Source organism: Scleropages formosus, chromosome 4 (assembly GCF_900964775.1).
Source record: "Scleropages formosus chromosome 4, fSclFor1.1, whole genome shotgun sequence".
NCBI lineage: Eukaryota > Metazoa > Chordata > Actinopteri > Osteoglossiformes > Osteoglossidae > Scleropages > Scleropages formosus.
The window spans coordinates 25,191,257-25,216,451 of record NC_041809.1 but is presented as its reverse complement, the minus strand read 5'-3'; the positions used below and the strand labels follow the sequence as shown (position 1 = coordinate 25,216,451).

Here is a 25,195-nt window from a genome sequence, read left to right as displayed (position 1 = left end):
ACACATGGTCCCTAGGTAATTTAGAAAGTTGCACTTTTTAATTGTGTGCAGGAAAGTTTTTAATTAAAGCAAAGGAAGAAATAAGCCCCTCTGGTGCATTGCAAGTGGAAAGAAAACAAGTATTCTGTATTTAAGATCTCGATTTCAGTTTTAGTGAGACTGCATCACCTACGCTGGTAAGAATTTCATAATGGCAGGTAGTTTTAATTTCTCAGTTGCAATTTTTAATTTAATTTTTCTGTTTTAATTGCACAGCGAAGTTATAGTTAGTTTAAAACATCTCGCAAAAAAAGAAAATTTCTGTCATAGCTTCTGTAGTCACTAAAAACAATTTAGCCCAGTTTACTGACTGAAAAATTTTTTTTAAAATGGCAAATTTTACCTAGTGTGGCTTTTTTATTACCCGAGTGTGATAGATGCTGATGTGAATGAGAAAATTTTTTTTGAAAAAAGGTATAGCAGGCCCTGTGAGTTATATAGACTGCCACAGTCTGACCTCCAGTGCATTTTTCTGTTTCTGCAGATGTTTATCAATATGAACTCCTCTCGTGTTGTGACTGAGTTCATAATCGTTGGAATGTCAGGCTGGAAGGACAAACAGACAGTCTTCTTTCTTATTTTCCTACTTGCTTATGCAGCCATCCTGGGGGGCAACAGCATGATCATATACTTGGTACGTACAGACTCCCGGCTGAGCTCCCCGATGTATTTTTTCCTCCACAATCTGTCCTTTGTGGACATCATCTACACAAGCATAACCATGCCCAACATGCTCTCTGGCTTTCTGACGGAGATTAAAACTATCTCAGTCAGTGGTTGTTTTGCCCAGATGTATGTCTTCCTCTCCATGGCAGTGGTTGGAAGGGCCCTGCTGACCGTCATGGCATTCGACCGCTACGTGGCTGTCTGCATCCCTCTGCGTTACACAGCCATCATGACCCCGAGACTGCAGCACCAACTGATTGCTGGGGCTTGGTTGTTTGGGGCAACAATTGCGGTGCCAAGCTTTGTGATGGCTGTCCGCCTGCCCTTCTGTGGGCCCAATCGGGTGGAGCATTGCTTCTGTGACCACTCCTCCGTGGTGCGGCTGGCATGCGCCGACACCTCAATGAACAGTGCAGTGGCGCTGGCCGGTGCACTTGTTGCTCTCCTCACCACATTGGCACTGATCCTGTCCTCCTATGTGGCCATCGGCATCTCCATTGCCCGCGCAGGATCAGCAGAGGGCCGGTGGAAAGCCTTCGGCACCTGTGTGGCCCACCTGACAGTGGTGTCAATATCCTACACGTCTGCATCCTTTGTCTACATTTCTTACAGGGTGGGCAACTTCTCCTCAGATGTACGCATCATTGTGGCCATTCTCTACTCTGCGCTGACCCCCTTGCTGAATCCCCTGATCTTCAGTCTGAGGAATAAGGAGCTGAGGGATGCAGCAAAGAGAGCTTTCTGTAAGCACGCAGTTATTTTGCCGCAGAAGAAGGCCATGGTTTTTAACTTGAGCAAAGCTTTAAAGCAGCCAGAGTAATTATAGTCACGACCGAAACCGCACCACGGTGTGCTTTTAAAGTACAGCTGTCCAGGGAGTTGTGTTGTCTTGAATACCTGAATAGACGTGAAAGTGATGTGAGCATGCAGTTATGTGAAATGTAAACTGAAGATGTAAAATTTGTAAAAAAATTCTGCATCCATTATATGTCTTTCACAGTACCCAGAAAACCCCTACTCTTTGTTAAATCCTTACAGTTAGGATTTGAGCTGTACGTAAATGTTAAAATTTTGAAATACTTTTTCATAATCAGTTTAAACTTTCCTTGTTCTTCGCTCCAAATAAGTAGAGCGAATATATAGTTTTTATTTAAAAAAATCTGAATTACAGTTCACTTAAAGGTCTGTCCCATGTCAGATTGTTTTGAAATAAAGCATTTAAACAGAGAAAATGTGAGTACTGGATATTTCTCAGGTGGTTTTTAATTTCAAATACAAACAGCAGAGGGTGCATGGTCTCCCCTAAAGAAGGATCTAGTGCTGCTGGTTTTCCCCTCATTTGTAACATTGGATTGTTGTCCTATTTCAGTCACTCACTGTGACAGTATTATTATTTATTTTTAAAACTGAAATGGGCAGCGTGTTCGAGCAGTGGGTAGCTCTGGGGCCTCATCACTCCTTAGTTATGGATTTGGATGTGGGTTCAAATCTGGTTCAGTCTGTGTGGGGAGCCACTGGAGGTCTCCCTGCCTATTTCTGTAGATGGGAAAGCAGTGAAGATACAGTATAAAGAGGAAAAACCTGGCCATAATCACTGCAGAATCTTGAACCACAGCTCCAGAGTCACGAGCTGCCATGTGCTGCTAAACCTGCAGTTATGTTTCTTCTCCTGTTATTCTATGAAGAGTTATGTGTCTGCATTTCACCACCGGTGTAAATAAATCACACTTGGATCCACCTACCTTGATGTCAGGAGTATTACACTTGCAGAGCATTGTTGCCTTATTTATTTCAATCTAATTTGTTCAAATTTGTGCCCCTTGTTCTTCAGGGGTCCTTAGATTTGCATTATTTTAGTGCAGCTCAGTTTTATCATTATGGGAATCAAACCTTTCTTGGTCCCACCTGTTCCCATGTGGAGGCCAAATACCTGAACGCCTAGATGTTTTTATTAATTTTCAAGTGCATATTGTCTTTTCAGATGTGCTTTACTGTATCTGTTCTCAATAAACACGAAATTTCTCAAGAAATCTCTTTCAAAACACATCTCTTTCGCACTCACTTCTCCCCTGATCTCTCATGTGCTTGATAAACCTTCCTGCTGAGTCTTTGTGGAGTCTGCATGCTCTCCCCTCCTTGTGGGGGTTTCCTCTGGGTACTCTGGTTTTCTCCCACAGTCCAAAGACAGGCTTTCAAGTGAACTGGTGACTCTCAGTTGACCACTGTGTCTGTGTGTGAGAGACAGAGTATATCACTAGCATATAGATGAGTGACTTATTGCACGGAGTGCATCTGGCATTGTAAGACACCTTAGGTGAAAAGGTGTGGACTGATGTTACATAGTGTTCATTAGAACACTGCTAATTGAAAAATGTAAATAATGCAGGATTGCACACAATGAAGCTATCTGCTAGGCTTGAGGACAACTGTACTGCCACCTTTTTCCCTATTCCCTCTCAAAGACAGAGTTCATCCCACAGTCTCATTCACCAGAGCTGTGCCAAGCTCAGAGGGCCTTGTGCAATCAGGGCCCCAAAAAGTACTTTGTAAGCCTTGCTCAGTAGTGAAACAGCTTGTTAGATGTCAGGGGAACCAAAAACACTGGTAGTAATACTCAGTGGCCTGAACATTGTTACACCTTTGGTCTGGTCTTTTCATTTTATGTTTGGCAAATCTAAGATGATATATTCATTTTCATATACCACTGTTTTCACTAGTCTTTTGTTCCAGATTTACAACATCAAACTCTTCTGGGCCAAGTTATTGATAAGAATACAAATATAAAAAATATGATACAAAATAAGAGGGGGTGCGGTGGCGCAGTGGCGCAGTGGATTGGACCAGGTCCTCCTCTCCAGTGGGTCTGAGGTTTGAGTCCTGCTTGGGGTGCCTTGTGATGGACTGGCGTCCCATCCTGGGTGTGTCCCTTCTGGCCTTATGCCCTGTGTTGCCGGGTGGGCTCCGCGACCCCGTATGGGACAAGCAGTTTAGAAAATGTGTGTGATACAAAATAAAAAAATGCAATTGCTTACCATTTATACAGCTGGGCAATTTTTAAATTTTTTAAAGGTAAGCAGCATGTACAAGGGTATTACAGCTGGAAGGGAGATACAAACCAGTCACCTTTGGCTTTAAAGGCAGCAGCTTTAAGCACTACACTACCAGTCACCCCAGCTAGTGATCATGTTGATTACACTCCTGGATGTTTTTAACAGTGAAGCGACATTTTTGTGCCTCCTAATTTCCATGAACATACGCATTATCTAGGTGCTTAGACCATGCTGAATATGCAGTCAGCATGTTTGTCATTAGACTATTTTTGAAGCACGTCTTCCATAATTAGGGGGCATGGTGGCGCTGTGGCGTTGTGGATTTGACCAGGCCCTGCTCTCTGCGGCGTCTGGGGTTTGAGTCCCGCTTGTGGTGCCTTGCGATGGACCGGCATCCCGTCCTGGGTGTGTCCCCTCCCCCTCCTGCCTTGCGCCCTGTGTTGCCGGGTTAGGCTCCAGCTCGCTGCAACCCCGCTTAACACAAGCAGTTTTAGTCAGTGTGTGTGTCTTACATGAGTAAGGTTGTATCAAATTTTAAATGGATTAATATAGGAGTTCTACAGGAATTATAGTTGATTTTTAAACTGCAAATTAAGTTAGAGCAATTTTATTTACATTTAGTATCACTTCATTTACACTGTGTCAGTGAGCCAACACAAGGAATACATTCACACCAAGGGTAATTTGGAATCATCTCAGACTTCTTTGACCCAAAATCCTGGAGCTCCTACTCCCTGGAACCGTCAGGTGTGACAAATTCCACCTATTAAATCACCTCTGTCAATCTCGCTACAACAAATCTACAGGAGATCAACATTTACATTTAATGCTAACTTTATTTGCTAATAAGAACATCTGCCTAATGAAGAAACAAAAAATTACACTTTTTCCACATTTTTAAAGGAGCTATCTTCAGACTAATAATAACAGCACAAAGAAAATAATTGCACTTCTAGTCATTTTGCATCTAAAAATATTCATATGAAAAAACCCTAAAAACTAAAAACCACAAAAACCTAATTAGGCCTTATTTGATATTTTTGAGTTCAGTATTTTTTTTACCTTGCTTTTCAGTTCCTTTGTTTGCAGTGCATAAACAATAGGGTTCAGATTCGCTGGGACAACATGAAACAAAATGGACATCAACTTTCGATAGTCCGAGGAGACCTGGATACGCTGAAATATGACTATCAGCAAGCCAGAGCACAGCATGATCATGTAGAGTACTAAGTGAGTGGAACAAGTTTGTATTGCTTTACTGTTCAGGTCTTTGCTTTTCTTGGTGAAACAAACACTGAATATTTTTAAATAGGTGATTGCTATAGTTCCAGCTGAAGAAACAATTGTCATTGCAGTGAAAGCAAGTCCATAGATGTTGCTGATAGTCACATCTTCGCATGAAAGTTTGAACAGAGCTACGTTGTTACAGTACATGCCCATGACAAATGACCGGCATCTGGTCAATCGAATGGTGAGTCCAAGCAAGACTGCCACCATAAACAATGCTGAGCCCCAAGCACCTGCTGACAACTTCACCACCATGCTGGTGGTCATGATTGAGGAGTATCTCAGAGGGTTACATATGGCCACATATCTGTCAAAAGCCATGATCATTAGAATTGTGTGAGCCGCTGTAGAGAATATGTGGGTACAGAATGCCTGAGTGACACACTCAACGTAACTAATATATCTCTCAGATGAGAGAAGATCTGCCATTATTCTAGGTAGAATACTAGTGTTCCCCATAATATCATTGAAAGACAGGTTACAGAACAACAGGTACATGGGCTGCTGTAGGCTCCTTTCCATGGCGATGAGAACCATGAGTCCTGTGTTAGTGAACATGAGGATTAGATAGGTGAAAAGAAGAATGAAAAACACTGGGTAAACAAACCGAGGTGCAAGGTCAACACCCTCCAGTTGTAACATGTGTCCAGTATCTGTTCTGTTGTCCATTTCTATTTCTGATTGAGAAAAACAGTAATGCAGTTGATGAGATTTTGAAACTGAATGTAAACATACAGTCTAAACAATTTCAAATTGAAAAGTTGTTCAGAGAATAAAACAGCACTGGTCAAAAGAGCAACATGCTGTAACTGAAAAAATATACGTTCGTAGTGTTTACTGAAAAAATCTTTACAGATGCAACAAAATTCTCAGGAATTACACATACAGTACTATATCAATAGTATTAATTCATGTGAAAAACAAAGTTTCACGTCATGTTTTTTTTTTTTAGTATTAGTAATTGGAATAGTTATATCAGATTTGAGAATTATTAATTTCAATCATTGCACAATGTCAGCAGATAGAGACTGTTCTGAGATTAAAAAAACATCCCTTACCAGTGAGCTGGGTACATCAATGCTGACAATAAACGCCAGGCCCGTCCACTGCAGTTTGAACAAATCTATTCAACTCCTCCTCTTTTATCTGCTATTCATTTCCCTCAGTGATGTACATGATGTAAGTATTTTAGGGGCTGTATGTTTCTGTTTAATGTACATTTATATCTGTTGCTGGGTTAATTTGCTTTCTGTTGGCTTAACAATGAATTGCATCATTGTGTTACTGAAAATGTGCAATGCAAGCTTCAAGTGCACTGTGTTGTTTCACAGGGATGACTGACAAGTACATGAATGAATGAATCGGCCTGGTTTTTTTAAATTAAGCTTTTTGTGTATTGTACGTCCACTGAAATATATGATTGCCTGCCATTCAGATTTAGTCCTCGGTTTTGTTTAATTCAATATCTGAAATCTCTGAACACAGAAGTAATCTGTCATGCACCTTATGTCTGACTACTCTGACACAAGTCCCTCTGCTTTTGTTCAGGTGGAAGGAAAACAAATACATACATACACACTTTCAGAACCACTTGTCTCATACAGGGTCATGGGGAACCAGACCCTACCCGGCAACACAGGGCGTAAGGCCGGAGGGGGAGGGGACACACCCAGGACGGGACGCCAGTCCGTCGCAAGGCACCCCAAGCGGGACTCGAACCGCAGACCCACTGAAGAGCAGGACCCAGTCCAACCCACTGCACCACTGCACCCCCTGGAAAACAAATATTCTGCATTTAAGATGACAGCCTTATGACAGCTTTGACACAAAATTTAGCTGTCAGTGAATGTTCAGAGCTAGGCAAGAAATTTTTCAGTCTCATTTTCTATAAGGTATCCATGTCACGCGCACCTCGCCCGTACCGGCCTCTCTTCAAGGCGGCGCGTGACAAAAGGAACCGGGATTTCACGCCTGCCTGCGGAATCTCACTTGAGTGACCGCAGCTCCCGTGTGCACCACAGTTCCAGGCTCTTTGGAGTTCCTGACTTTCTGGCTACCGACCTTTGCTCCATCTCACCGTTCACGTCCCTTGTCTCTCCCACGAAACCCCAAATGCTCATCGCCTGACCCACGCCTGTTCCCAACTACTGCTTTTCGTCTGATTCTTTGGCGTTACTGATAATAAATGGAACCCGGGAGTGGGTCCCACTTACCGTTGCCCGGACCCCCCATATTCCAGCATGACAATCCACATATTTTTAAAGTTAATAAATTTACATAAACATCAGTGGGCCATCAGTTTTATCCTGCTGTGTGAAGTTATATTACCAACTGTAAATTGATGTCTCATTTACCAATATTAATAAAAGCAATGAGCTATCTACTAAATGCTTATTTCTAAGGTTGAACTGTGACCAACTATAGCACTTAGACATTTTCTCCTGAATGTAGAAACAGTAAGGCATTTTTTTAACAGTGAATTATGTTCTTATGTATTGCTAAATTTAAAAAACAAAAGAAAAATTCTGTTGCTTTTAGTTGCTATGGCTCCAAAAATCCAGCTATGGCTGATTGTAATGTGGGTAATTTAATACAATTACACCTTAGCAGTAGCTTACTTTTAGTCATTTGCCAGCAAAATGTTAAATCATGCTTCACTCAGTCTGTATTCCATTGATTACAATAAATGTTACTTGATAGACCAATTGATTACCTTTCCACAAGCAACACCTCCTCACACACATTCTGTGAATTCTCCAATGAACTCTATGTAGTGTTACCAGCCCACACATCTTATTCACAAAGGGGATTTACACTGCTAGATACACTACTTACAACAGGTCACTCATCCACATATCAGTGGAACACACACTCTCTCTCTCTCTGTCACTCACACACTATGGGTGAACATGAACAGCATGTCTTTGGACTGTGGGAGGAAACCAGAGCACCCGGAAGAAACTCACACAGACACAGGGAGGACAAGCAAACTCCACACAGACTGAGTGGGGATCAAACCCACATCCTCTCACACTACCCAGGTGCTGTGAGACAGCAGCACTACTCACTGTGCCACCCCATCTTACTCTCCATTTTCAATTGTCAGTCACAAGTTTAGCCTAAAATTACCATAAAGGGTTAGCACTTCTCTGTGTATTGATTTCACAGTACATTGTGAATTTAGAGTTGACTTTGGCCCTACCTTGATCAAAAACCTAGCTTATTCACAGATGGAACTGGACTGAGTGTAACATGAGAGATTCAAATATGTCATGGAACAGGTTTTCCATATTGTGATAGTTGAATTTTGTAAATGTTTGTCTAAATTGTTTTGGAGTTATTTGGTGAATTGTATCTATTTTATTCTTTTAAACTAGGTATGTCATCTACACGATCATGACATGGCATTTTATGTATGACTAACATGTTAACAGTAAATTAAATTTGTTCATTTAGCTGACATTTTTCTCCAAAGCAACTTACAATTATTTACCTATTTATACAGGTGGGAAATTTTTTACTGGAACAATTCAGGGTAAGTATCTTGCTCAAGGTGAGGCTCAAACCTGCAACCTTTGGGTCTAAAGGCAGTCACTCTTACCACTACGCTACCAGCTCACCCTTTAACACTTTAACATAACTGTTAAAAATAAGTCCCTCACTTGTTCACCTATTAATGACCTAAGGTGTGGCACAGTTGTGGCGGTCTGGAAACCTCCTCAGAAGTATAAGGTACCAATTTTCTTGTATCTGCTTTCTTGTATCTGAGACCAGTGGCTTGGGATAAGCTGTTCCTGCAACCTTGTATTAGGAAGCTACTGGAGGTCTGGAATGCCACTTGGATGACAGACGAGTGATGATGAGAACAGAAAAGGTTTGCTTAGTTGGTGGTGCTGGTCTGTCCTTACTGCAGGTGGTACGAGCACATTACTGAGCTGTTCCCCATTTCATACTCCGATGCTCTTGATTCCTTGGAGTGGGAACTAGATAAGCAGTGGGAATGGCAGGCACGGGGGGTGTGACCCCACACCCCAGCAATGATGGGTTATACTGTGGCAGCAGGTACTGCTCGGACTTTCCGAGTGGCAGCAGGGGCTGCAGATAACCTTTGGACCATCATGATTCAGGTACTTTTCGGTTTGTCCACACCCTCTCTTTGTAGTGGTTCAGATTTGTTTGCTGAAGGGGCCACGTGCCTTTTTTGTGCAACTAATGAAGCCCACGTTGGTGGTGAAACTTGCTGTCTATTGCATTCATCCTGCCTTACAAACATATGCTAAATGCATGTGTTTGTTAAACAAGGGTGTACTGGTAGGCAAACGGAGCACACTTAATAATTATAACTAACTATTACTGCAGTTTAAGTAGTATTCTATAATTTGTTAAAGCCAATGCTTGTTGCTGCCTAATGTCTTAAATGAACTTTCGCCTAGCTAGACAAAATTAGTTACTGCCTGAGCAAAGCATCTTCACCAAACATGAAATGTGTAGTCCTCGGTTTCATTTGTGTTTAGCGTTATTGACAATTTGATTTTATTGCAACAGATCGAATATTATCTTCAGTAAGTTAAACATACTGTTGTAACACAATTAAATGAATTTTTCTATGAGTGAAAACTCTGTAAGCTGTTAATATTGGTAGTTTTTCAGAAGATTAAAAGGAGTAATTGACACTTGTTGGTTTTTTTTAATTTTTTATTTTCCTTTTAGTCACATAATTTTTGTTTTTTTGAGTACTGTTGAAAAACCTTCAAACGTAATGGTAGTTTTTAGTACTTTTAGTCCCACGTTAGATGCGGGTACAGTAGCGAAAAAATCATTTGTTCCAATCAGCTAAGTGTGAAGCCTGAAGTACTCAATAGCCCTTTGGTGGATGTTTCAAAATGCAAACACCAGAGGGCTTCCTTTACTCTAAACAGGAATTCAGTTCTGCCAGCTTTCTCAGTTTTGCTGCGCTGGACCATTTTTATATTTAGTGCTATTCTTATATGTAGTCATAATTACAGGGAGTGAGTGTACTTATAAAAAGGAACTGCTCACTATATCTGGTCCAAGGGAACTACAACCTAACATTGTAGCACAGTAATTTGAAATCATCTTGCCACCACTTTCAGTCCCAGTGATTTAAGCTTAATTACATAAAGGAAGCTCTTAATATTTGAGATTTCCTTAGGAAAATTAGAATGACTCTATACAATGAGGAAATGAGCTCAGCTTTTCCTGACATTTTCTGAAAGACTTACTAGACAAATATTATCTAAATACTAAGCATATCGCTACCTATTCCAGTAATTTTGTTATATATGAATATGTAAAAAAGGCCAACAGTAACATTTATCAGGTCTTCTCAGATATTCTTGAACTAAAAATTTTCTTTAGCTTGCTTTTTTCAGTTCCATTGTTTATTCTATGTAAATTATAGGGCTGACATTTGCTGGGACAACATGAAACAAAATAGCCATCAACTTCTAGTAGCCTGAGTACAGCTGAATGAACTGTAAAAAAAAAGCTGAGAAAAGAGCAGACCAAAGCATGGTCATATAGAGTGCTTTGTTCAGTCTTTCCTTTTCTTACTACACCAATGACATTTAGTCCATCCATCGTCAACAACCACTTGTCCCGCATGGGGTCGTGGTGAGCTGGAGCCTTCCCTGGCAACACAGGGCACAAGGCTAAAGGGGGAGGGGACACACGTAGGACAGGAGGCCAATCTGTCACAGGTCCCGCCTAGCAGGGCTCTAATCCCAGACCCTCCACACAGAGGACACTGGCTGAACCCACCATGCCCCCCGTGACATTAGTGAATAATTTAAAATAGACGATAGCCGCACGGGGGTGTGGTGGTGCAGTGGGTTGGACCGGATCCTGCTCTCTGGTGGGTCTGGGGTTCGAGTCCCGCTTGGGGTGCCTTGCGGTGGACTGGCATCCTGTCCTGGGTGTGTCCCCTCCCCCTCCGGCCTTACGCCCTGTGTTGCTGGGTAGGCTCTGGTTCCCCCGTGACCCTGTATAGGACAAGTGTGTGTGTGTGTGTGTGTGTGTGTGTGTGTGTGTGTGTGTGTGTGTGTGTGTGTGTGTGTGTGTGATGGCAGCACATCCAAATAAAGAACCATCATCAGTGATGTGAAAGAGTCCATACATGTCATTAATGGTCAAAGCTTGGCATGAAAGCTTGAAAAGAGCTGCATTGTTACAGTACATACTCATGAGGAATGACTGGCATCCCAGTAGGACTGACACCATAAAAATGGTTGATTGCCAAGCATATTCCCAGATGTACAAATGTTAAATAATTGTAAGTAGCTTTACATTATAGCATGCTTTGGAGAAAATTGTCAGCTAAATTAACAAAAATGTTAAACTGAAATATGTAACCAGGGTCTATTGGGTTGAGGATGATATGTAAGGGCTTACTAACTCCAGCATGGCCAGAGTTAAGTTAGTTGTATAAAAACAGATTGGATAATCATGTTCCTTAATACCTTGTTCACAAAAGCCTTGAAGACAGAGGGGGCATTTACCAATCTAAAAGTCATAATCAAGTACTCATAGTGCTCAAATGATGTACTAAAGGCTATCTTTCACTAACACTACGAGGCCAAAAGTATGTAGATACCTATTCTAATTAATGGGTTTGACCATTTCAGCCACACCCATTACTGATAGGTGTAATAAGGATAAAATCAAGCACACAGATATGCAATCTCTTAGACAAAAATTTGCAGTACAATGGGTTGTACTACAGAGCTCGGTGACTTTCAGTGTGGCACTGTTATGGAGTACTACCTTTCCAACGAATCATTTTGTCAAATTTCTGCTGTGCTAGACTTGCCCCTGTTAACCATATCGTTATGGTGAAGTGGAAACATCTAGGAGCAACAATGTTCTCTGGTGTAATGAATCATGCTTCACCATCTGGCAGTACGACCAACAAATCTGAGGCTGGTGGATTACGTTTACATTACATTTATTTATTTATGGATGACAGGAGAACACTACCTGCCTGCATGTATAGTTATAATGATAATTGTCTTGGGCTGTTTTTCATAATTTGGGCTTTTCCCCTTTATTACAGTGAAGGAAAATCTTAATGCTACAGCATACATTGGCATTGTAGTGAATTGTGTGCTTCCAACTTTGTGGCAACAGTTTGGGGAGGGCCCTTTCCTGGTTCATCATGTAAATGGAGCTGTGCACAATGGGAGGAGGAAGCCAGAAGGAAGGACACCGAACCACACAAAACAAGGTTTCATGGCAACGAGAATCTTGCTTAGACAAGCTTATGGAAGACTGGGAAGCCAGATGGATCACTGATGACTGGTAGGGGGGCATGAACTGCTTGCACAATATGGGGACGCTGGCGTTCATGTATTCCATGGGATGTAGACATGTGAGTGTTCTGTGGCCCATATGGTGCATAGACTCCCTTGGCAACCCTTTGATATCTGATGCCCTTGACAGGCAATTACATTTTAGTTGAGAGGATGTCCTCTGTTCTCGTGGGATTTGTGACAACTAAGATACTTAAAAATTATTCACCAGTTTACAGAGTCGGCAATTCAGGAAAAGTACTTTAAATGCACTATTGCAAGAGCAGGGATTCATACTTCTGTTATTTACAAGAATAGACACTGTCGTGCTTCAACAGATTCTGCATTTCCTGTGTTCCAACAGTAACGTGTATGTTTCCCTGCATGGCTTCAAACTTACAGCGTATAACTGCTCTATGATAAGTGGCAATATAAGTAATCCCCCTTCTCATTTTTTGTATCAATGATTTGACATACACTCTATCATGCAACTGCTAGTGTCAGCATCAGCTCCTGTGTTTTTCTCTATCTGACCTGCTCTGTGGACATTAGCATGACACATTCTCCTCTGAAGATGATCCCATCCTGCACACTTATTCCCTGCCTTCATCCACCTGTGCTTCCTCCCCAGGTGTGCCCCAGCTTTCGTGCGCACAGCAGATTCCACAACAACATCCCACAACCATGCATCCCTGCCCTCGTGGGCCCCCTCCTGCTCCAATTTGTTGCTCGCGGCAGTGCCTCTCCATGGCTCCTTCCTCTAGCTCCTCCTCCTTCCTCACTTCCAGAAACCCCCTCAATCTCTGACTGGACTGTGACCAGTTTCCACAATGGCCTCCATGTCCGAGGCATTCTCTTTTCCTGGACTGCCTGGAAGCCGGACATCTTTTGCCTTTACTTGGTCTCCCTCTTCTCCTGCCTCTACCCCACTGACTCCTGGCCAACGCCCAGAGTGCTCTGCCATACTCCTGATCATGCACCCTGTCCTGCATCCTCTGCTATCCCTTTTGCTTGTACTGCTGAGCAAGTCCCTGCATCAGCCCTGAATTCTTCCCTGTTCCTCCCTTCCTCTGGGGCCAACCGGGTCATGGATGCTTTGATGGGCATCTCTGGGATGAGTCAAGTTCCCCCTTCTGGGTTGGGCTATGCTAGATTTCCACTCTTTCACTCCCTCTTTATGACTCTGGAGTGGTTCTGTAGCACCTTCTGTGCCACTGTAGCAGGGCTACTGGTCCCCTGACTTTCCTTGTTTGATACACCATCATTTGTCAACACAATTTCTGGAGCTGTATTTTTGGCGTGTATCTTTTTTCGATGTCTGTTACAACTTTGGTTCACTCATAGCTTGTCACTGACTTGGCAATTTCTACTGTCTGCTTTGCTCTGCCACCTGGCACTCCTATATGGATCCTGTCATCTCTGTTCTCCTGGTGCATTGTTGCAGTTTACCTCACAGTGTCATTCTGTGTCTCCATTCACCTCATGTGACCATTCTGCATAATCATTATTTAGGAATACACAGTATGTGAGCTGTTAAGATGTAAATAGACACATAGTTCTGTATTTTTATCTTAGTATCTTTTAAGCAGTTTTGGAGTTTTTGGTGATTTTAGGTATCATTGGTTTTTTCATTTAGGGTATTACACAATGCCCTATCCATCTGAATTTCAAGATCATAGTGAGAAAAAAAGAGGGTGCGGTGACGCAGTGGGCTTGGCTGGGTCCTGCTCTCTGGCGGGTCTGGGGTTCAAGTCCTGCTTGGGGTGCCTTGCAATGGACTAGCATCCCATCCTGGGTGTGTCCCCCGCCCCCCCCCTCCAGCCTGGCGCCCTGTGTTGCTGGGTTAGGCCCCAGTTTGCTGCAACCCTGCTCGGAACAAGTGGTTTCAGACAGTGTGTGTGGGTGTAATGAGAAAAACTTGCAATGACCATGACAGGGAGTGTATTTACATTTAGTCTGTGTTCACTGAGATATGTCACAGTTTGCTACAACATAACTTTAAAACTCTTTTGCACTGGATGGAATTTAAAATCATCAGAGATGGTTTCAACCCTCAATCCTGAAGTTGCTTAGAAACAATGCTACTGGTTAAACCACCCCCTTCAGTCTTACTGCTTTCACTGCAATAATCATTACAACAATAAGAGCCAGAGAACAAGTTTGTGTATTAAATGTCAGATTTTCTTTTGTTACTGTGCAATAAGATAAGCAAAATATTTTTAAAAATATCTGAAGTCAACACAAACAAATTACATTTTTAATAAGATAAATCATGAAATGAAAACCAGTAAAAGAAAGAACTGCAAAAATGTTAAGCTCTGTTAGACACTGCTGAATGAAATATTTTCTTTATCTTGTTTTTTAGTTCCTTTGTTTGCAGTGCATAAATGATTGGGTTCAGATTTGCAGGGACAACATGAAACAAAATAGCCATCAACTTTCGATAGGCGGAGAAGTTCTGGATGCGGTGAAAAACAATGCTGAGAAAGCCAAACCAAAACATTATGGTGTAGAGTACTAAGTGACTGGCACAAGTTTGAAGTGCTTTGTTGTTGAGTTCCTTACTTTTCTTGGTGAAACAAATGGTGACTATTTTAAAATAGGTGATGCCTACACTAAGTAATGAAAAACAACAAATAAACACTGTATAAACAAGGCCATAGATGTTGTTGATCGACACATCTTCGCATGAAAGCTTGAACAGAGATACATTGTCACAGTACACATTCAGGACAAATGATCGGCATCTAGTCAGGCGAAGGGTGAGGCTCAACAGGATTGTCACCATAATCAGTGTTGAGCCCCAAGCATATACTGAAAGCCTCACCACCATGCTAGTGGTCATGATTGAGGAGTATCTCAGAGGGTTACATATGGCCACATACCGGTCAAAAGCCATGACTATTAGTATTATGTGTGAGGCTGTAGAGAATGTGTGAGTACCAAAAGCCTGAATGACACACTCTGCATAACCAATGTATTTCTCAGATGAGAAAAGATCCATCATTATTCTAGGTAGAATGCTAGTGTTTCCCATAATATCATTAAAAGACAGATTACAAAATAAGAGGTACATGGGCTGCTGCAGGCTCTTTTCCATGGCGATGAGGACCATGATTCCTATGTTGGTGACCATGATGATCAAATATGTAAACAGTAGAATGAAAAACACAGGGTAGATCAAATTAGGTTCAAGGTCAGCACCCTCCAGCTGTAGCACATAGCTAATGTTGCTCATTTCCACCATCTGAAGAAAAAAGAATTAGTAGAAGAGATTAAAAATAAACATTTAACTTTAACATTTCAATTAGCTGAAACACAGTTCATAGTTCTTCCAAAACATAAAAGCTGAAGGAAACATCTAACAAAAAAATTTAGTTTTTTAAGATTGTTATAAACAATTGTACAGGAATCATATTTACTGTAGAGAAACATTAATTCATATAAAATAGCCCTAATTGTGTACAGAAATATTACAATAGATGTCATTGTTAAGTATATCAATCCCATTTGATTCCCTATAAATTACTCTGTCCTTATTACTTTTTCTTTTTCGTGCTGAGAGGTAATGTCAGCAGGCAGAGGTTGAAGTCAAAAAGCACTCCCTTACCAGTAATCCAGATCTGTTTATGCTAACATTAAACACCAGGCGTATTCACTGCAGTTCTAAAAAACCTTTTCAGCTCCTCCTCTTTTTATATGGTTTTATTTTCCCTCAGTGATTTGAATGATGTAAGCCCTGTGTCTGTTGTATGGATACTACAGATGTGTTTTTTGCTTTGCGTTATATGTGTTGCACCATCAGGTCCTGCTCTCCAGTGGGTCTGGGGTTCGAGTCCCGCATGGGGTGCCTTGTGACGGACTGGCGTCCCGTCCTGGGTGTGTCCTCTCCCCCTCCGGCCTTACGCCCTGTGTTACCGGGTAGGCTCCGGTTCCCCACGACCCCGTATGGGACATGCGGTCCAGAAAATGTGTGTGTGTGTGTGTTGCACCATAATGTTATTTATGGCATACTGTTCAAACTCAAAACATATTTTTCAGCTTCAGTGGGCGATTGAATACGAAACCCAAGTAATGAAGGTCTAATTCTTTTTAAATGCTTCCTATGTGTCGAGCTCTTCTTCCTGCCCTCTGAGCTAGAGCACAAACTAAATTCAATTAGTTTCAAACATCTTCCAGAAAACCATGTGAGCTACAGTGACAGAACTGGAAAAATGGTACAAACATCTAGTTTACAATATTTGATTTATTTATTATCAAATAAAACCTTAACACCAGGGAAAAAAAACATTTGATCAATGTGACGTGTCACATCCACACCCACACCACAATCAACAGCACCTGATGCTGATGGGGCACCTGATGACAGTCACAGCATTCAGCTTTAAAAGACCCTCCTCAGCCTCTTTGCACTTACGGAATCTCATCAAGATAACCGCCCCCCTTTGCGCCTATGTTGCAGTCTCCTTCGATCCTAGTTCCTGTTCTTCATTTCTGGCTTTTGACCATGCGCTTTGCCCCCCTGACTTTGTCTACGGATCTTCGCTCCCACTCTGACTGCTGACTGACCCACTCTTCTCCCCTCCCTGATAACAGGAACTTGCCTGACCCCTTGGTTCCAACTAGACAATCCTGCACTTGGGTCCAGCCTTCCCTGTGGCCTCAGTTCCACATGACAGCATGGAGGGGTGTGTGGGGTTTGGGAAGTAACCAGACCGAGGATACAGTGGGTCAGCTTCTGTGAGCCTTTGTTTTTGAGGCCCATAGTCACAAATAACTTGCACGCACACTTTCTGAAACCACTTATCCCAAGCAAGGTCATGGTGAGCCGGAGCCTAACCTGGCAACACAGGGCACAAGGCTGGAGGGGGAGGGGACACACCCAGGATGGGACACCAGTCCATCGCAAGGCACCCCAAGCAGGACTTGAACCCCAGACCCACCAGAGAGCAGGACCCGGCCAAACCCGCTGCACCACCGTGCACCCGGCCACAAATTACAACAGCAAAATTCTCAAGTCAAAACCAAGTACAAGAAAAGAATCAAAATAGGCAAATGATTAGTGTAAAAGCAGGAGGTCTGAGATATGACTTTAAGAAAAGAGTTTGAAATGCAGGAGTGAGCCCATTATGGGAATCCTGACAAGAATCTCATGGACTTAATGTACTGCAGAATTTGATGTAGAGCATCTGGAGAAGCAGCTTCTGTTACAGGGAAGACTTTTTCTCCCAGTTTTTTCTTACAATAACCCACAAGGTGACATTTTTTTGCAGAGTTTTACACAAATATACACACAGACCAGCATTAAGAAACTGGATATAGAACTGCAGTCATTATTTAATTTTAGGCTTATTAATTTTAAATTTTAACGTACTGTACTGGGGGGTGCGGTGGCACAGTGGGTTGGACCGGGTCCTGCTCTCTGGTGGGTCTGGGGTTTGAGTCCCACTTGGGGTGCCTTGCGACGGACTGGCCTCCTGTCCTGGGTGTGTCCCCTCCCCCTCTGGCCTTACGCCCTGTGTTGCCGGGTAGGCTCTGGTTCCCCGCAACCCCATATGGGACAAGCGGTTCAGAAAATGCGTGTGTGTGTGTGTGTACTGTAATGGTGCTGAGGGGAGCTGAAATAGCTCCGTGTAAATAGTTGTTAGTGTTCATGTCTGTACATAATTGGGTGTTTTGTTGTGATAGGCTGTTTTATTGTTTAGGTGTAGTCTCATACTGGGGATTTTTGGGTAATCCTCGGGGTGGTCCTAACCATTGTGCATGGTAGGGGGGCTGGGGGGAGACCTAGGGGAACTTCCCATTGCTATGCATCACTTGAACTATCTGTAGCATCTTTGTTAAAAGCGCTGTCAGAGGCATGTACCGAGAGACAAAAAAAATTTTGAAAAAAAAAAAAGTCGGAGACATGTACACAGTTAATAAAGAGACAGTTCCTTTTATTCTGACTCCTGAGCCTGTGTCTAGTAGCTCCATGGGGGGATGCTACAGTACTTTTATTGTCCTAAACAGAAAGGTTCAATTCATGTTCCCTATTTATTGGTATGTGGTTTGCTTGCTAACAATTGAATTAACCACTCCCTTTAACCTTTCAGTAACCTTCTAGTTACCCAATATACACATGACCAGCCTATGTATTCCCAAAGGAATGAAGTGCTTGTACATGTTAAGTAGTTTTTACAGACACTGATACCTATTCTAATAGCAGTATTGTTAAAAATTCATGAATCAGGTCTATTGCGGAGGTTGTGCATGGCCACAGCCTAATATCAAGTGCATTGGCTTCTTTTTTCAGTTCTGTGGGCTTTTTACAGTTCTGTGGGCTTGGTCTTGTGACCAAGTTTGTAATAGTGGGATTTGTCTAAGTTTAAAACTACCTTGGACAAAGGCTTCAACTAAATAATTAAAGGATAATAATCCTGGTTAGTTATTTTATCAGTTTCTCCATACATAATACTGGCTATCTGATACGTTACATGCTAACAGGACCGAACTGCGGGTGGCAGAGTGAGGATGGCGTAAATCCAAAACTCCATCGGACCTGGATGCTTACCAGTCACTCTTAGCTGCTTTTCAGTCTGCTGTCTCTTCAGCTAAAACCTCCTTATTCCACAACAAAATACAGTCTGCATCCAAAAAACCACACAGTCTCTTTGTCACCTTCTCATCCCTTCTGTGTCCCCCCCACCTCCTCCTCCCTCTTCTCTCACTGCTGAAGACTTTGCTTTGTTTTTCAGAGACAAACTCAAAGCGATCACTGATAAATTCTCACCATCAACCTGCCCGGTTCGCGCTAGACCTTCCTGCAAAGCTATCCTCTCCAACTTCAAGCCGCTCTCCGAATCTGAAGTCGCTGACCTCCTGATATTGCGCAGATCCACCACCTGCTCGCTTGATCCGATCCCGTCATCACTCCTTCAAAACATTTCCCCACAACTCTCCTCCTTCATCTCTTCTATCATCAACTCCTCACTCTCCTCTGGCTGTTTCCCAGCTGCCTTCAAAACTACTGTAATTTCACCTCTCTTAAAAAAAATCCTCCCTGGACCCCAATCTGGTTGAAAATTACAGACCGGTCTCTCTCCTCTCCTTCCTCTCCAAAACCCTTGAGAGGGCAGCCTGTGATCAACTCTCCGATTTCCTTACCCAGAACCATCTCCTTGATGGTTATCAGTCTGGTTTCAAAGCTGGTCACTCCACTGAGACCACCCTTCTGGCGGTATCTGACGCTCTCCAAGCTGCTAGAGCTGCCTCCCTCTTCCCTTTCCTCATCCTCCTCGATCTGTCTGCGGCATTCGACACTGTAAGTCACCGGATTCTACTCTCCTCTCTTAACCAGCTTGGGATCAAAGGTTGGATCACTCAGATGGTTTGAGTCCTACCTCTCTGACAGGTCCTATCAAGCGGTCTGGCGGAGCTCTCATTCTTCTCTGCCTCTCTCAACCGGTGTTCCGCAGGGCTCAGTGTTGGGTCCTCTTCTTTTCTCCATCTACACCACCCCCCTTGGTCCGGTCATAGCCTCCCATGGATTCAAATACCACTGCTATGCTGATGATACCCAGCTTTTCCTCTCCTTTCCACCTGGTGCATCAGACATCTCCATACGCATTGCTGCCTGCCTGTCGGACAGCTCTTCATGGATGTTTGATCACCACCTCCAACTCAACTTCTCCAAAACAGAGATTCTTTACCTCCCAGCTGGCCTGTCCTCCTGTCACAACCTCTCAATCAAATTGGACAACTCACTCATTTCGCCTAGCTCCTTTGCTAAGAGTCTGGGAGTTACGATTGATGCGAGTCTGTCATTCTCTCAACATATTGAAGCCACAACCCGGTCCTGCAGATACATCCTGCATAATATTCGTAGGATCCGTCCCTACCTCACTACTGACTCCACCCAACTACTTGTCCAGGCCATAGTGACTTCCCGTCTGGACTACTGCAACTCTCTTCTGTGTGGCCTTCCTCCTAATGCCATCAAACCTCTGCAGCTTCTACAGAATGCTGCTGCACGAGTTGTGTTTGATTTGCCAAAGCACTCCCATGTATCTCCTTTACTCATCTCTCTGCACTGGCTTCCCATAGTTGCCCATATCAAATTCAAAACCCTCGTGACTGTGTACAAATGCATCAATAGAACTGGTCCCGGCTATTTACAGGACTTGATCAACCGGTACACTCCAGCCAGGCCCCTTGGCTCATCCACTTCTGCTCGCTTGGTGGTCCCGCGCACAAAAAGCAAAGCTCGGAGGTTCTCGGTTCTGGGTCCATTGTGGTAGAATGACCTTCCCCCTGCACCTACTTGAACAATGAACCTCGGTGTAGCAAACTAGGTTTGCTTGAGGCTTTCACGCCTGCAGCTATGTCTCCTTTTCTCAATGTATTGCCTAAATTGTACTTTTGCTGAGATGTGTGTCGCTTTGGACGAAAGCGTCTGCTAAATGAATAAATGTAAATGTAAATGTACTGTTGCAAAGGCTAACCTTCTAAATGAGTCTAATTTACATCTCACAGAAAAATATAATGAGTGTATTTCATCGACAGAAAAAGAGACTTAGATGCAGATCCTGATTCTAAAGCACAGTTAATTTGTAACATTCCATAAAATGAACCAATGTACATCACACGAGCAGCTGCTTAAAGGTTTATCCATTAATCGACAATTTCTAATCACAAAATTGCAACAAACATTTACGTTTCTTTTTTAGTAATACGTTACTTGTTAGCGTATCCTGTAAAGGTCAAAAATGTATGTCAGCGATTGTACAGAGGTGACACTGTATGTGCCATATTTGCAAGTCTCTTGTACATTTTAAAAAACTGTAGCTTAGGGTTTCCTAACCCAGGCCATGGATCTCTTTAAGAATCTAATGGTAGCTAAGGAACCATCAAAGAAAAACGTCCGTAATAAATTTTCAGAAAGTATTTCAACAAATGTATTTCACTGAAATGTAAATAACTCGGGGGGGGGGGCGCGGTGGTGCAGTGGGTTGGACTGGGTCCGCCTCTCTGGTGGTTCTGGGGTTCGAGTCCCGCTTGGGGTGCCTTGCGGCAGACTGGCGTCCCGTCCTGGGTGTGTCCCCTCCCCCTCCGGCCTTATGCCCTGAGTTACCGGGTAGGCTCCGGTTCCCCGCGACCCCGTATGGGACAAGCGGTTCAGAAGGTGTGTGTGTAACAAACTCAACATAGAATTATAGATAGTAATGGCATAGTAATATTTTTATTTAACTTTTGTCTATTATTTGGTTGTACAGTGTTTCAAAGGAAATTTGAACTAAATGTTCTTTTGCAAAGTAGAACGACTGCATGAAGAAATAAACAAATTTTATAGTATAATTTTTTGAAGAACACTAGGCTATTAATAATATTGAAAACAATGAACATGTTGCAGTAATTTCAGCGATTATATAACAAATTCTGTTTACTTAAAAAAACTCTGAAAACTAAAAAGTAACCAATATAATCTTACCTAGACTTGTTAGATACTTTTGAATGAAGCATTTTCTTCACCTTACTTTTCAGTTCTTTAGTCTGCAGTGCATAAATAACAGGGTTCAGATTTGCTGGGACAACATGAAACAAAATAGCCATCATTTTTCGATAGCCTGAGTACATTTGGATGCGGTGAAATACAAAGGTGAGAAAGACAGACCACACCATGATCATGTAGAGCACTAAGTGGCTAGAACAAGTCTGAATTGCTTTGTTGTTCAGCTCTTTGCTTTTCTTGGCAAAACAAATGGTGAAAATCTTATAATATGTTCCGATTGTAATTACTAGCGATAAACTGGATATGAACACTGTGTAAGCAAGACCATAAATGTTGTTGATGGACACATCCTGGCATGAAAGCTTGAACAGAGATGCGTTGTCACAATAAGCATTCACAATGACCGACCGGCATCTAGTCAGTCGAATGGTGAGGCCCAGCAGGATGGACACCATAAACAAGGAAAAGGCCCAAGCAGATGCTGACAGCTTCACCACCATTCTGGTTGTCATGATTGAGGTGTATCTCAGAGGGTTACATATGGCCACATATCTGTCGAAAGCCATGATCATTAGTATTACATGTGCAGCTACAACAAATGTGTGAGAACAGAAAGCCTGAGTGACACACTCAACATAGCCAATGTATTTTTCAGTTGAGAAAAGGTCCATCATCATTCTAGGTAGAATGTTAGTGTTTCCCATAATATCATTGAAAGACAGATTACAAAATAAGAGGTACATGGGCTGATGAAGACTCCGTTCCACTGCAATTAGAATAATAAGTCCTGTATTGGTGATCATGGTGAGAATGTAAGTAACAAGCAGAGTGAAAAACACTGGGTAAACAAACTGAGGAGCAAGGTCAACACCCTCCAGTTGTAGGATGTTGAGAGCGAATGTTGTGTTGTCCATGTCTATCCTTTAATGGAAAAGAAAAAGACATGGATGAGTGTGTTGTTATTAAATTCTCACATCTATATAATAGATAATTTATTGAAATTTCAATCGAAGTCTAACTCTTAAAAATGTAATTGCTCCTCAAAAAAGCTAGGAAACAAAACATGCATTGGAAATGAAAAATGTTCACAGTTTTTTATGACAGTAAAAATTTTATAGCTTTCATTGAAAATACTGTGCACAGATTATTCAAACTATGGAAAAAATAAAAATTAATTTCTAGATTTATCTGATGGTTTATCTGACAGTTTTCACCAAAAGAACTTAAAATGTTAATCTACCTAATCGACCCATTTGTTCAGCTGGGTAATTTTGACTGGAGTAATTTAGGGTAAGTACCTTTCTCAGACATACTACAGCTGAATGTGAGATTCAAATGTGAAACTGCGGGGTCCAAAAGCAGCAGGTCTAACCACTACGCTACTGAAATTGTACCCCTATCTTTAAACCTTTCATTACAGTCATTGTGCATATAAATCACAGCATGTCCTCTATAAACTACTGTACCATTTTTTTTCTTTTTTGTACTGAATGATAGTATCAGCAAACTGAAACTGCCTTGGAGTGGAAACACACTCTCTCTTACCAGTGAGTGAAATATCCTGAGCTTGACCTTAAACACGAATCCTGTCCACTGCAATTCTACCAGATCTGTTCAGCTCCTCCTCTTTTATCTGGTTTCCATTTTCCCTTAGTGACTTGAGTGATGTAAGTGTTTGTGTCATGGCAAACACAGGAAACAAGGCTGACGGACTCAAATACTGGTGCGTTTATTTCTATAACACAAGAGTCTGATTCACAATTACAGTCATAGAGGTCTTGGAGTGTGGGCAAGGAGTGCGTTTTTTAAGGTTGCGGTTCCACGGCCAAGTGCGTATGACCAGTCACTTAGTCACAGTGTGGTCATCAAGCGCGTGGTCCGGCACAGTGACAGTACCCCCCCTCTACGGGTGGCTCCTGCTACCCAAAGCTAGGAGGGAGGACGCCCCTGGGATGGGGCGCAGGCCAGTCTGGATGATCCCTGTGGAAATCCGTGACAAGAACAGGGTCCAAAATTTTACGTGCAGTAACCCAACATTGTTCCTCCGACCCATAGCCCTCCTAATCCATCAAGTACTGTAGGCCTCCTTGCCACCGATGGGAGTCCAGAAGCACCCGGATGGTATAGGTAGGGCCCCCATGTACCTGAACCAATGGGGTTGGAGCAACGTCACTTGGGGCCTGGAGAAGAGAAGTTCCACAGGGCTGGAGCAGGGACATGTGGAAGGTGGAATGGACACGTAAGCGCAGGGGTAACTGGAGCTTGTAAGAGACAGGTGTGACCTGGCAGAGGACCTTAAAGGGTCTGATGAAGCAAGGGCTGTTTCTTGGATGGGAGACAAAATTTCAGGTCCCAAGTGGACAACCACACGTTCTGCCCTGGCTGGAAGGAAAGGGTGCGTTGATACCGGTCGCCCTGTTGTTTTTCTCGGTGGGTGCTCTGCTGAAGGTGTCTCCTGGGGGCATGCCACGTCTCCGCACTAGCCTGGTACCAGATGTTGACTACGGGTGCATTCCTTCGTGTGGGACACCAAGGAAACAGAGCTGGTTGGGAACCCAAGACACATTAGAACGGCAACATACCTGTGGAGAAATGGGTCAGGGCGTTGTAGGTGTACTTAGCCTAAGGCAGGTACCTGGCCCACTGATGCTGCCTATGGGCACAATCACTACGGAGGAACCAACTGATGTCCTGCTGCAACTGTTGTCTGCCTGTTGGATTGGGAGTGGTAACTGGAGGTGAGGCTTACCGAGACCCCCATCTTCTTTCAGAAAGCCTTCCGAACCCGCTAGGTGAACAGTCCAACACAATGTCCTCAGTTTGGCTGAATAAGTGAAATACCAGCTGGAACAGTACCTCTGCTGTCACCAGGGCTGTGGGTAGTCAGAGCAGGGGGATCAGGCCACAGGCCTTGGAAAACTAGTCAACTAAGTTTTGTCTTGTGGTCTTTAATTCTGTTGAGGGAAGGTCCACCAAGAAGTCCACTGCCACATGTGATCAGGGTCGTGAGGGCACCGATAGTGGTTCCCGAAACCCAGTGGGTTTCTGGGTTGGGGTCCTGGCCTGGGAGCAGGTTGCGCAGGCCTCCACGTACTCCCGGATGTCCTTTTACATGGAGAGCCACCAGAACCTCCCCTGGAGGAGGGAAAGCATTCAGCTGATGCCAGGGTGTCCTGCTGTGGGTGAGTCATGGGTCCACTACAGGAGTGCTGGTAACAGTCTCCCTGGCACGTACTCCTTACCGTCGGGTGTATTGGGCGAGCCAAGCTCGGCTGTCTGTGTGACCTGGAGATCACGGAAAAAGTGTTAGTGCACCGTAGCTACAACACAGTTCTTGGGCAGGATCGGTTTGGGGT

At 43.1% G+C, this 25,195-nt stretch overlaps 4 protein-coding genes across 4 annotated transcripts; 1 reads left to right on the top strand and 3 right to left on the bottom strand.

The window, feature by feature from the left end:
- Nucleotides 1-535: 535 nt before the first annotated feature.
- or6at1 (odorant receptor, family 6, subfamily AT, member 1) lies at nucleotides 536-1,525 on the top strand. The gene has a single exon (XM_018730545.2). The coding sequence runs from the start codon at nucleotides 536-538 to the stop codon at nucleotides 1,523-1,525; it is 990 nt and encodes a 329-aa protein (XP_018586061.1).
- A 3,250-nt stretch (nucleotides 1,526-4,775) lies between these two features.
- Nucleotides 4,776-5,711, bottom strand: LOC108921194 (olfactory receptor-like protein COR2). The gene has a single exon (XM_018730544.1). It carries the CDS (start codon nucleotides 5,709-5,711, stop codon nucleotides 4,776-4,778), a length of 936 nt encoding a protein of 311 aa, XP_018586060.1.
- Nucleotides 5,712-14,660: 8,949 nt separating this feature from the next.
- Nucleotides 14,661-15,605, bottom strand: LOC108921193 (olfactory receptor 4Q2-like). The gene has a single exon (XM_029251338.1). The coding sequence runs from the start codon at nucleotides 15,594-15,596 to the stop codon at nucleotides 14,661-14,663; it is 936 nt and encodes a 311-aa protein (XP_029107171.1). The 5' UTR covers nucleotides 15,597-15,605.
- A 6,209-nt stretch (nucleotides 15,606-21,814) lies between these two features.
- LOC114910413 (olfactory receptor 6Y1-like) lies at nucleotides 21,815-22,753 on the bottom strand. Its single transcript, XM_029251104.1, has one exon. It carries the CDS (start codon nucleotides 22,751-22,753, stop codon nucleotides 21,815-21,817), a length of 939 nt encoding a protein of 312 aa, XP_029106937.1.
- Between the last annotated feature and the right edge of the window lie 2,442 nt (nucleotides 22,754-25,195).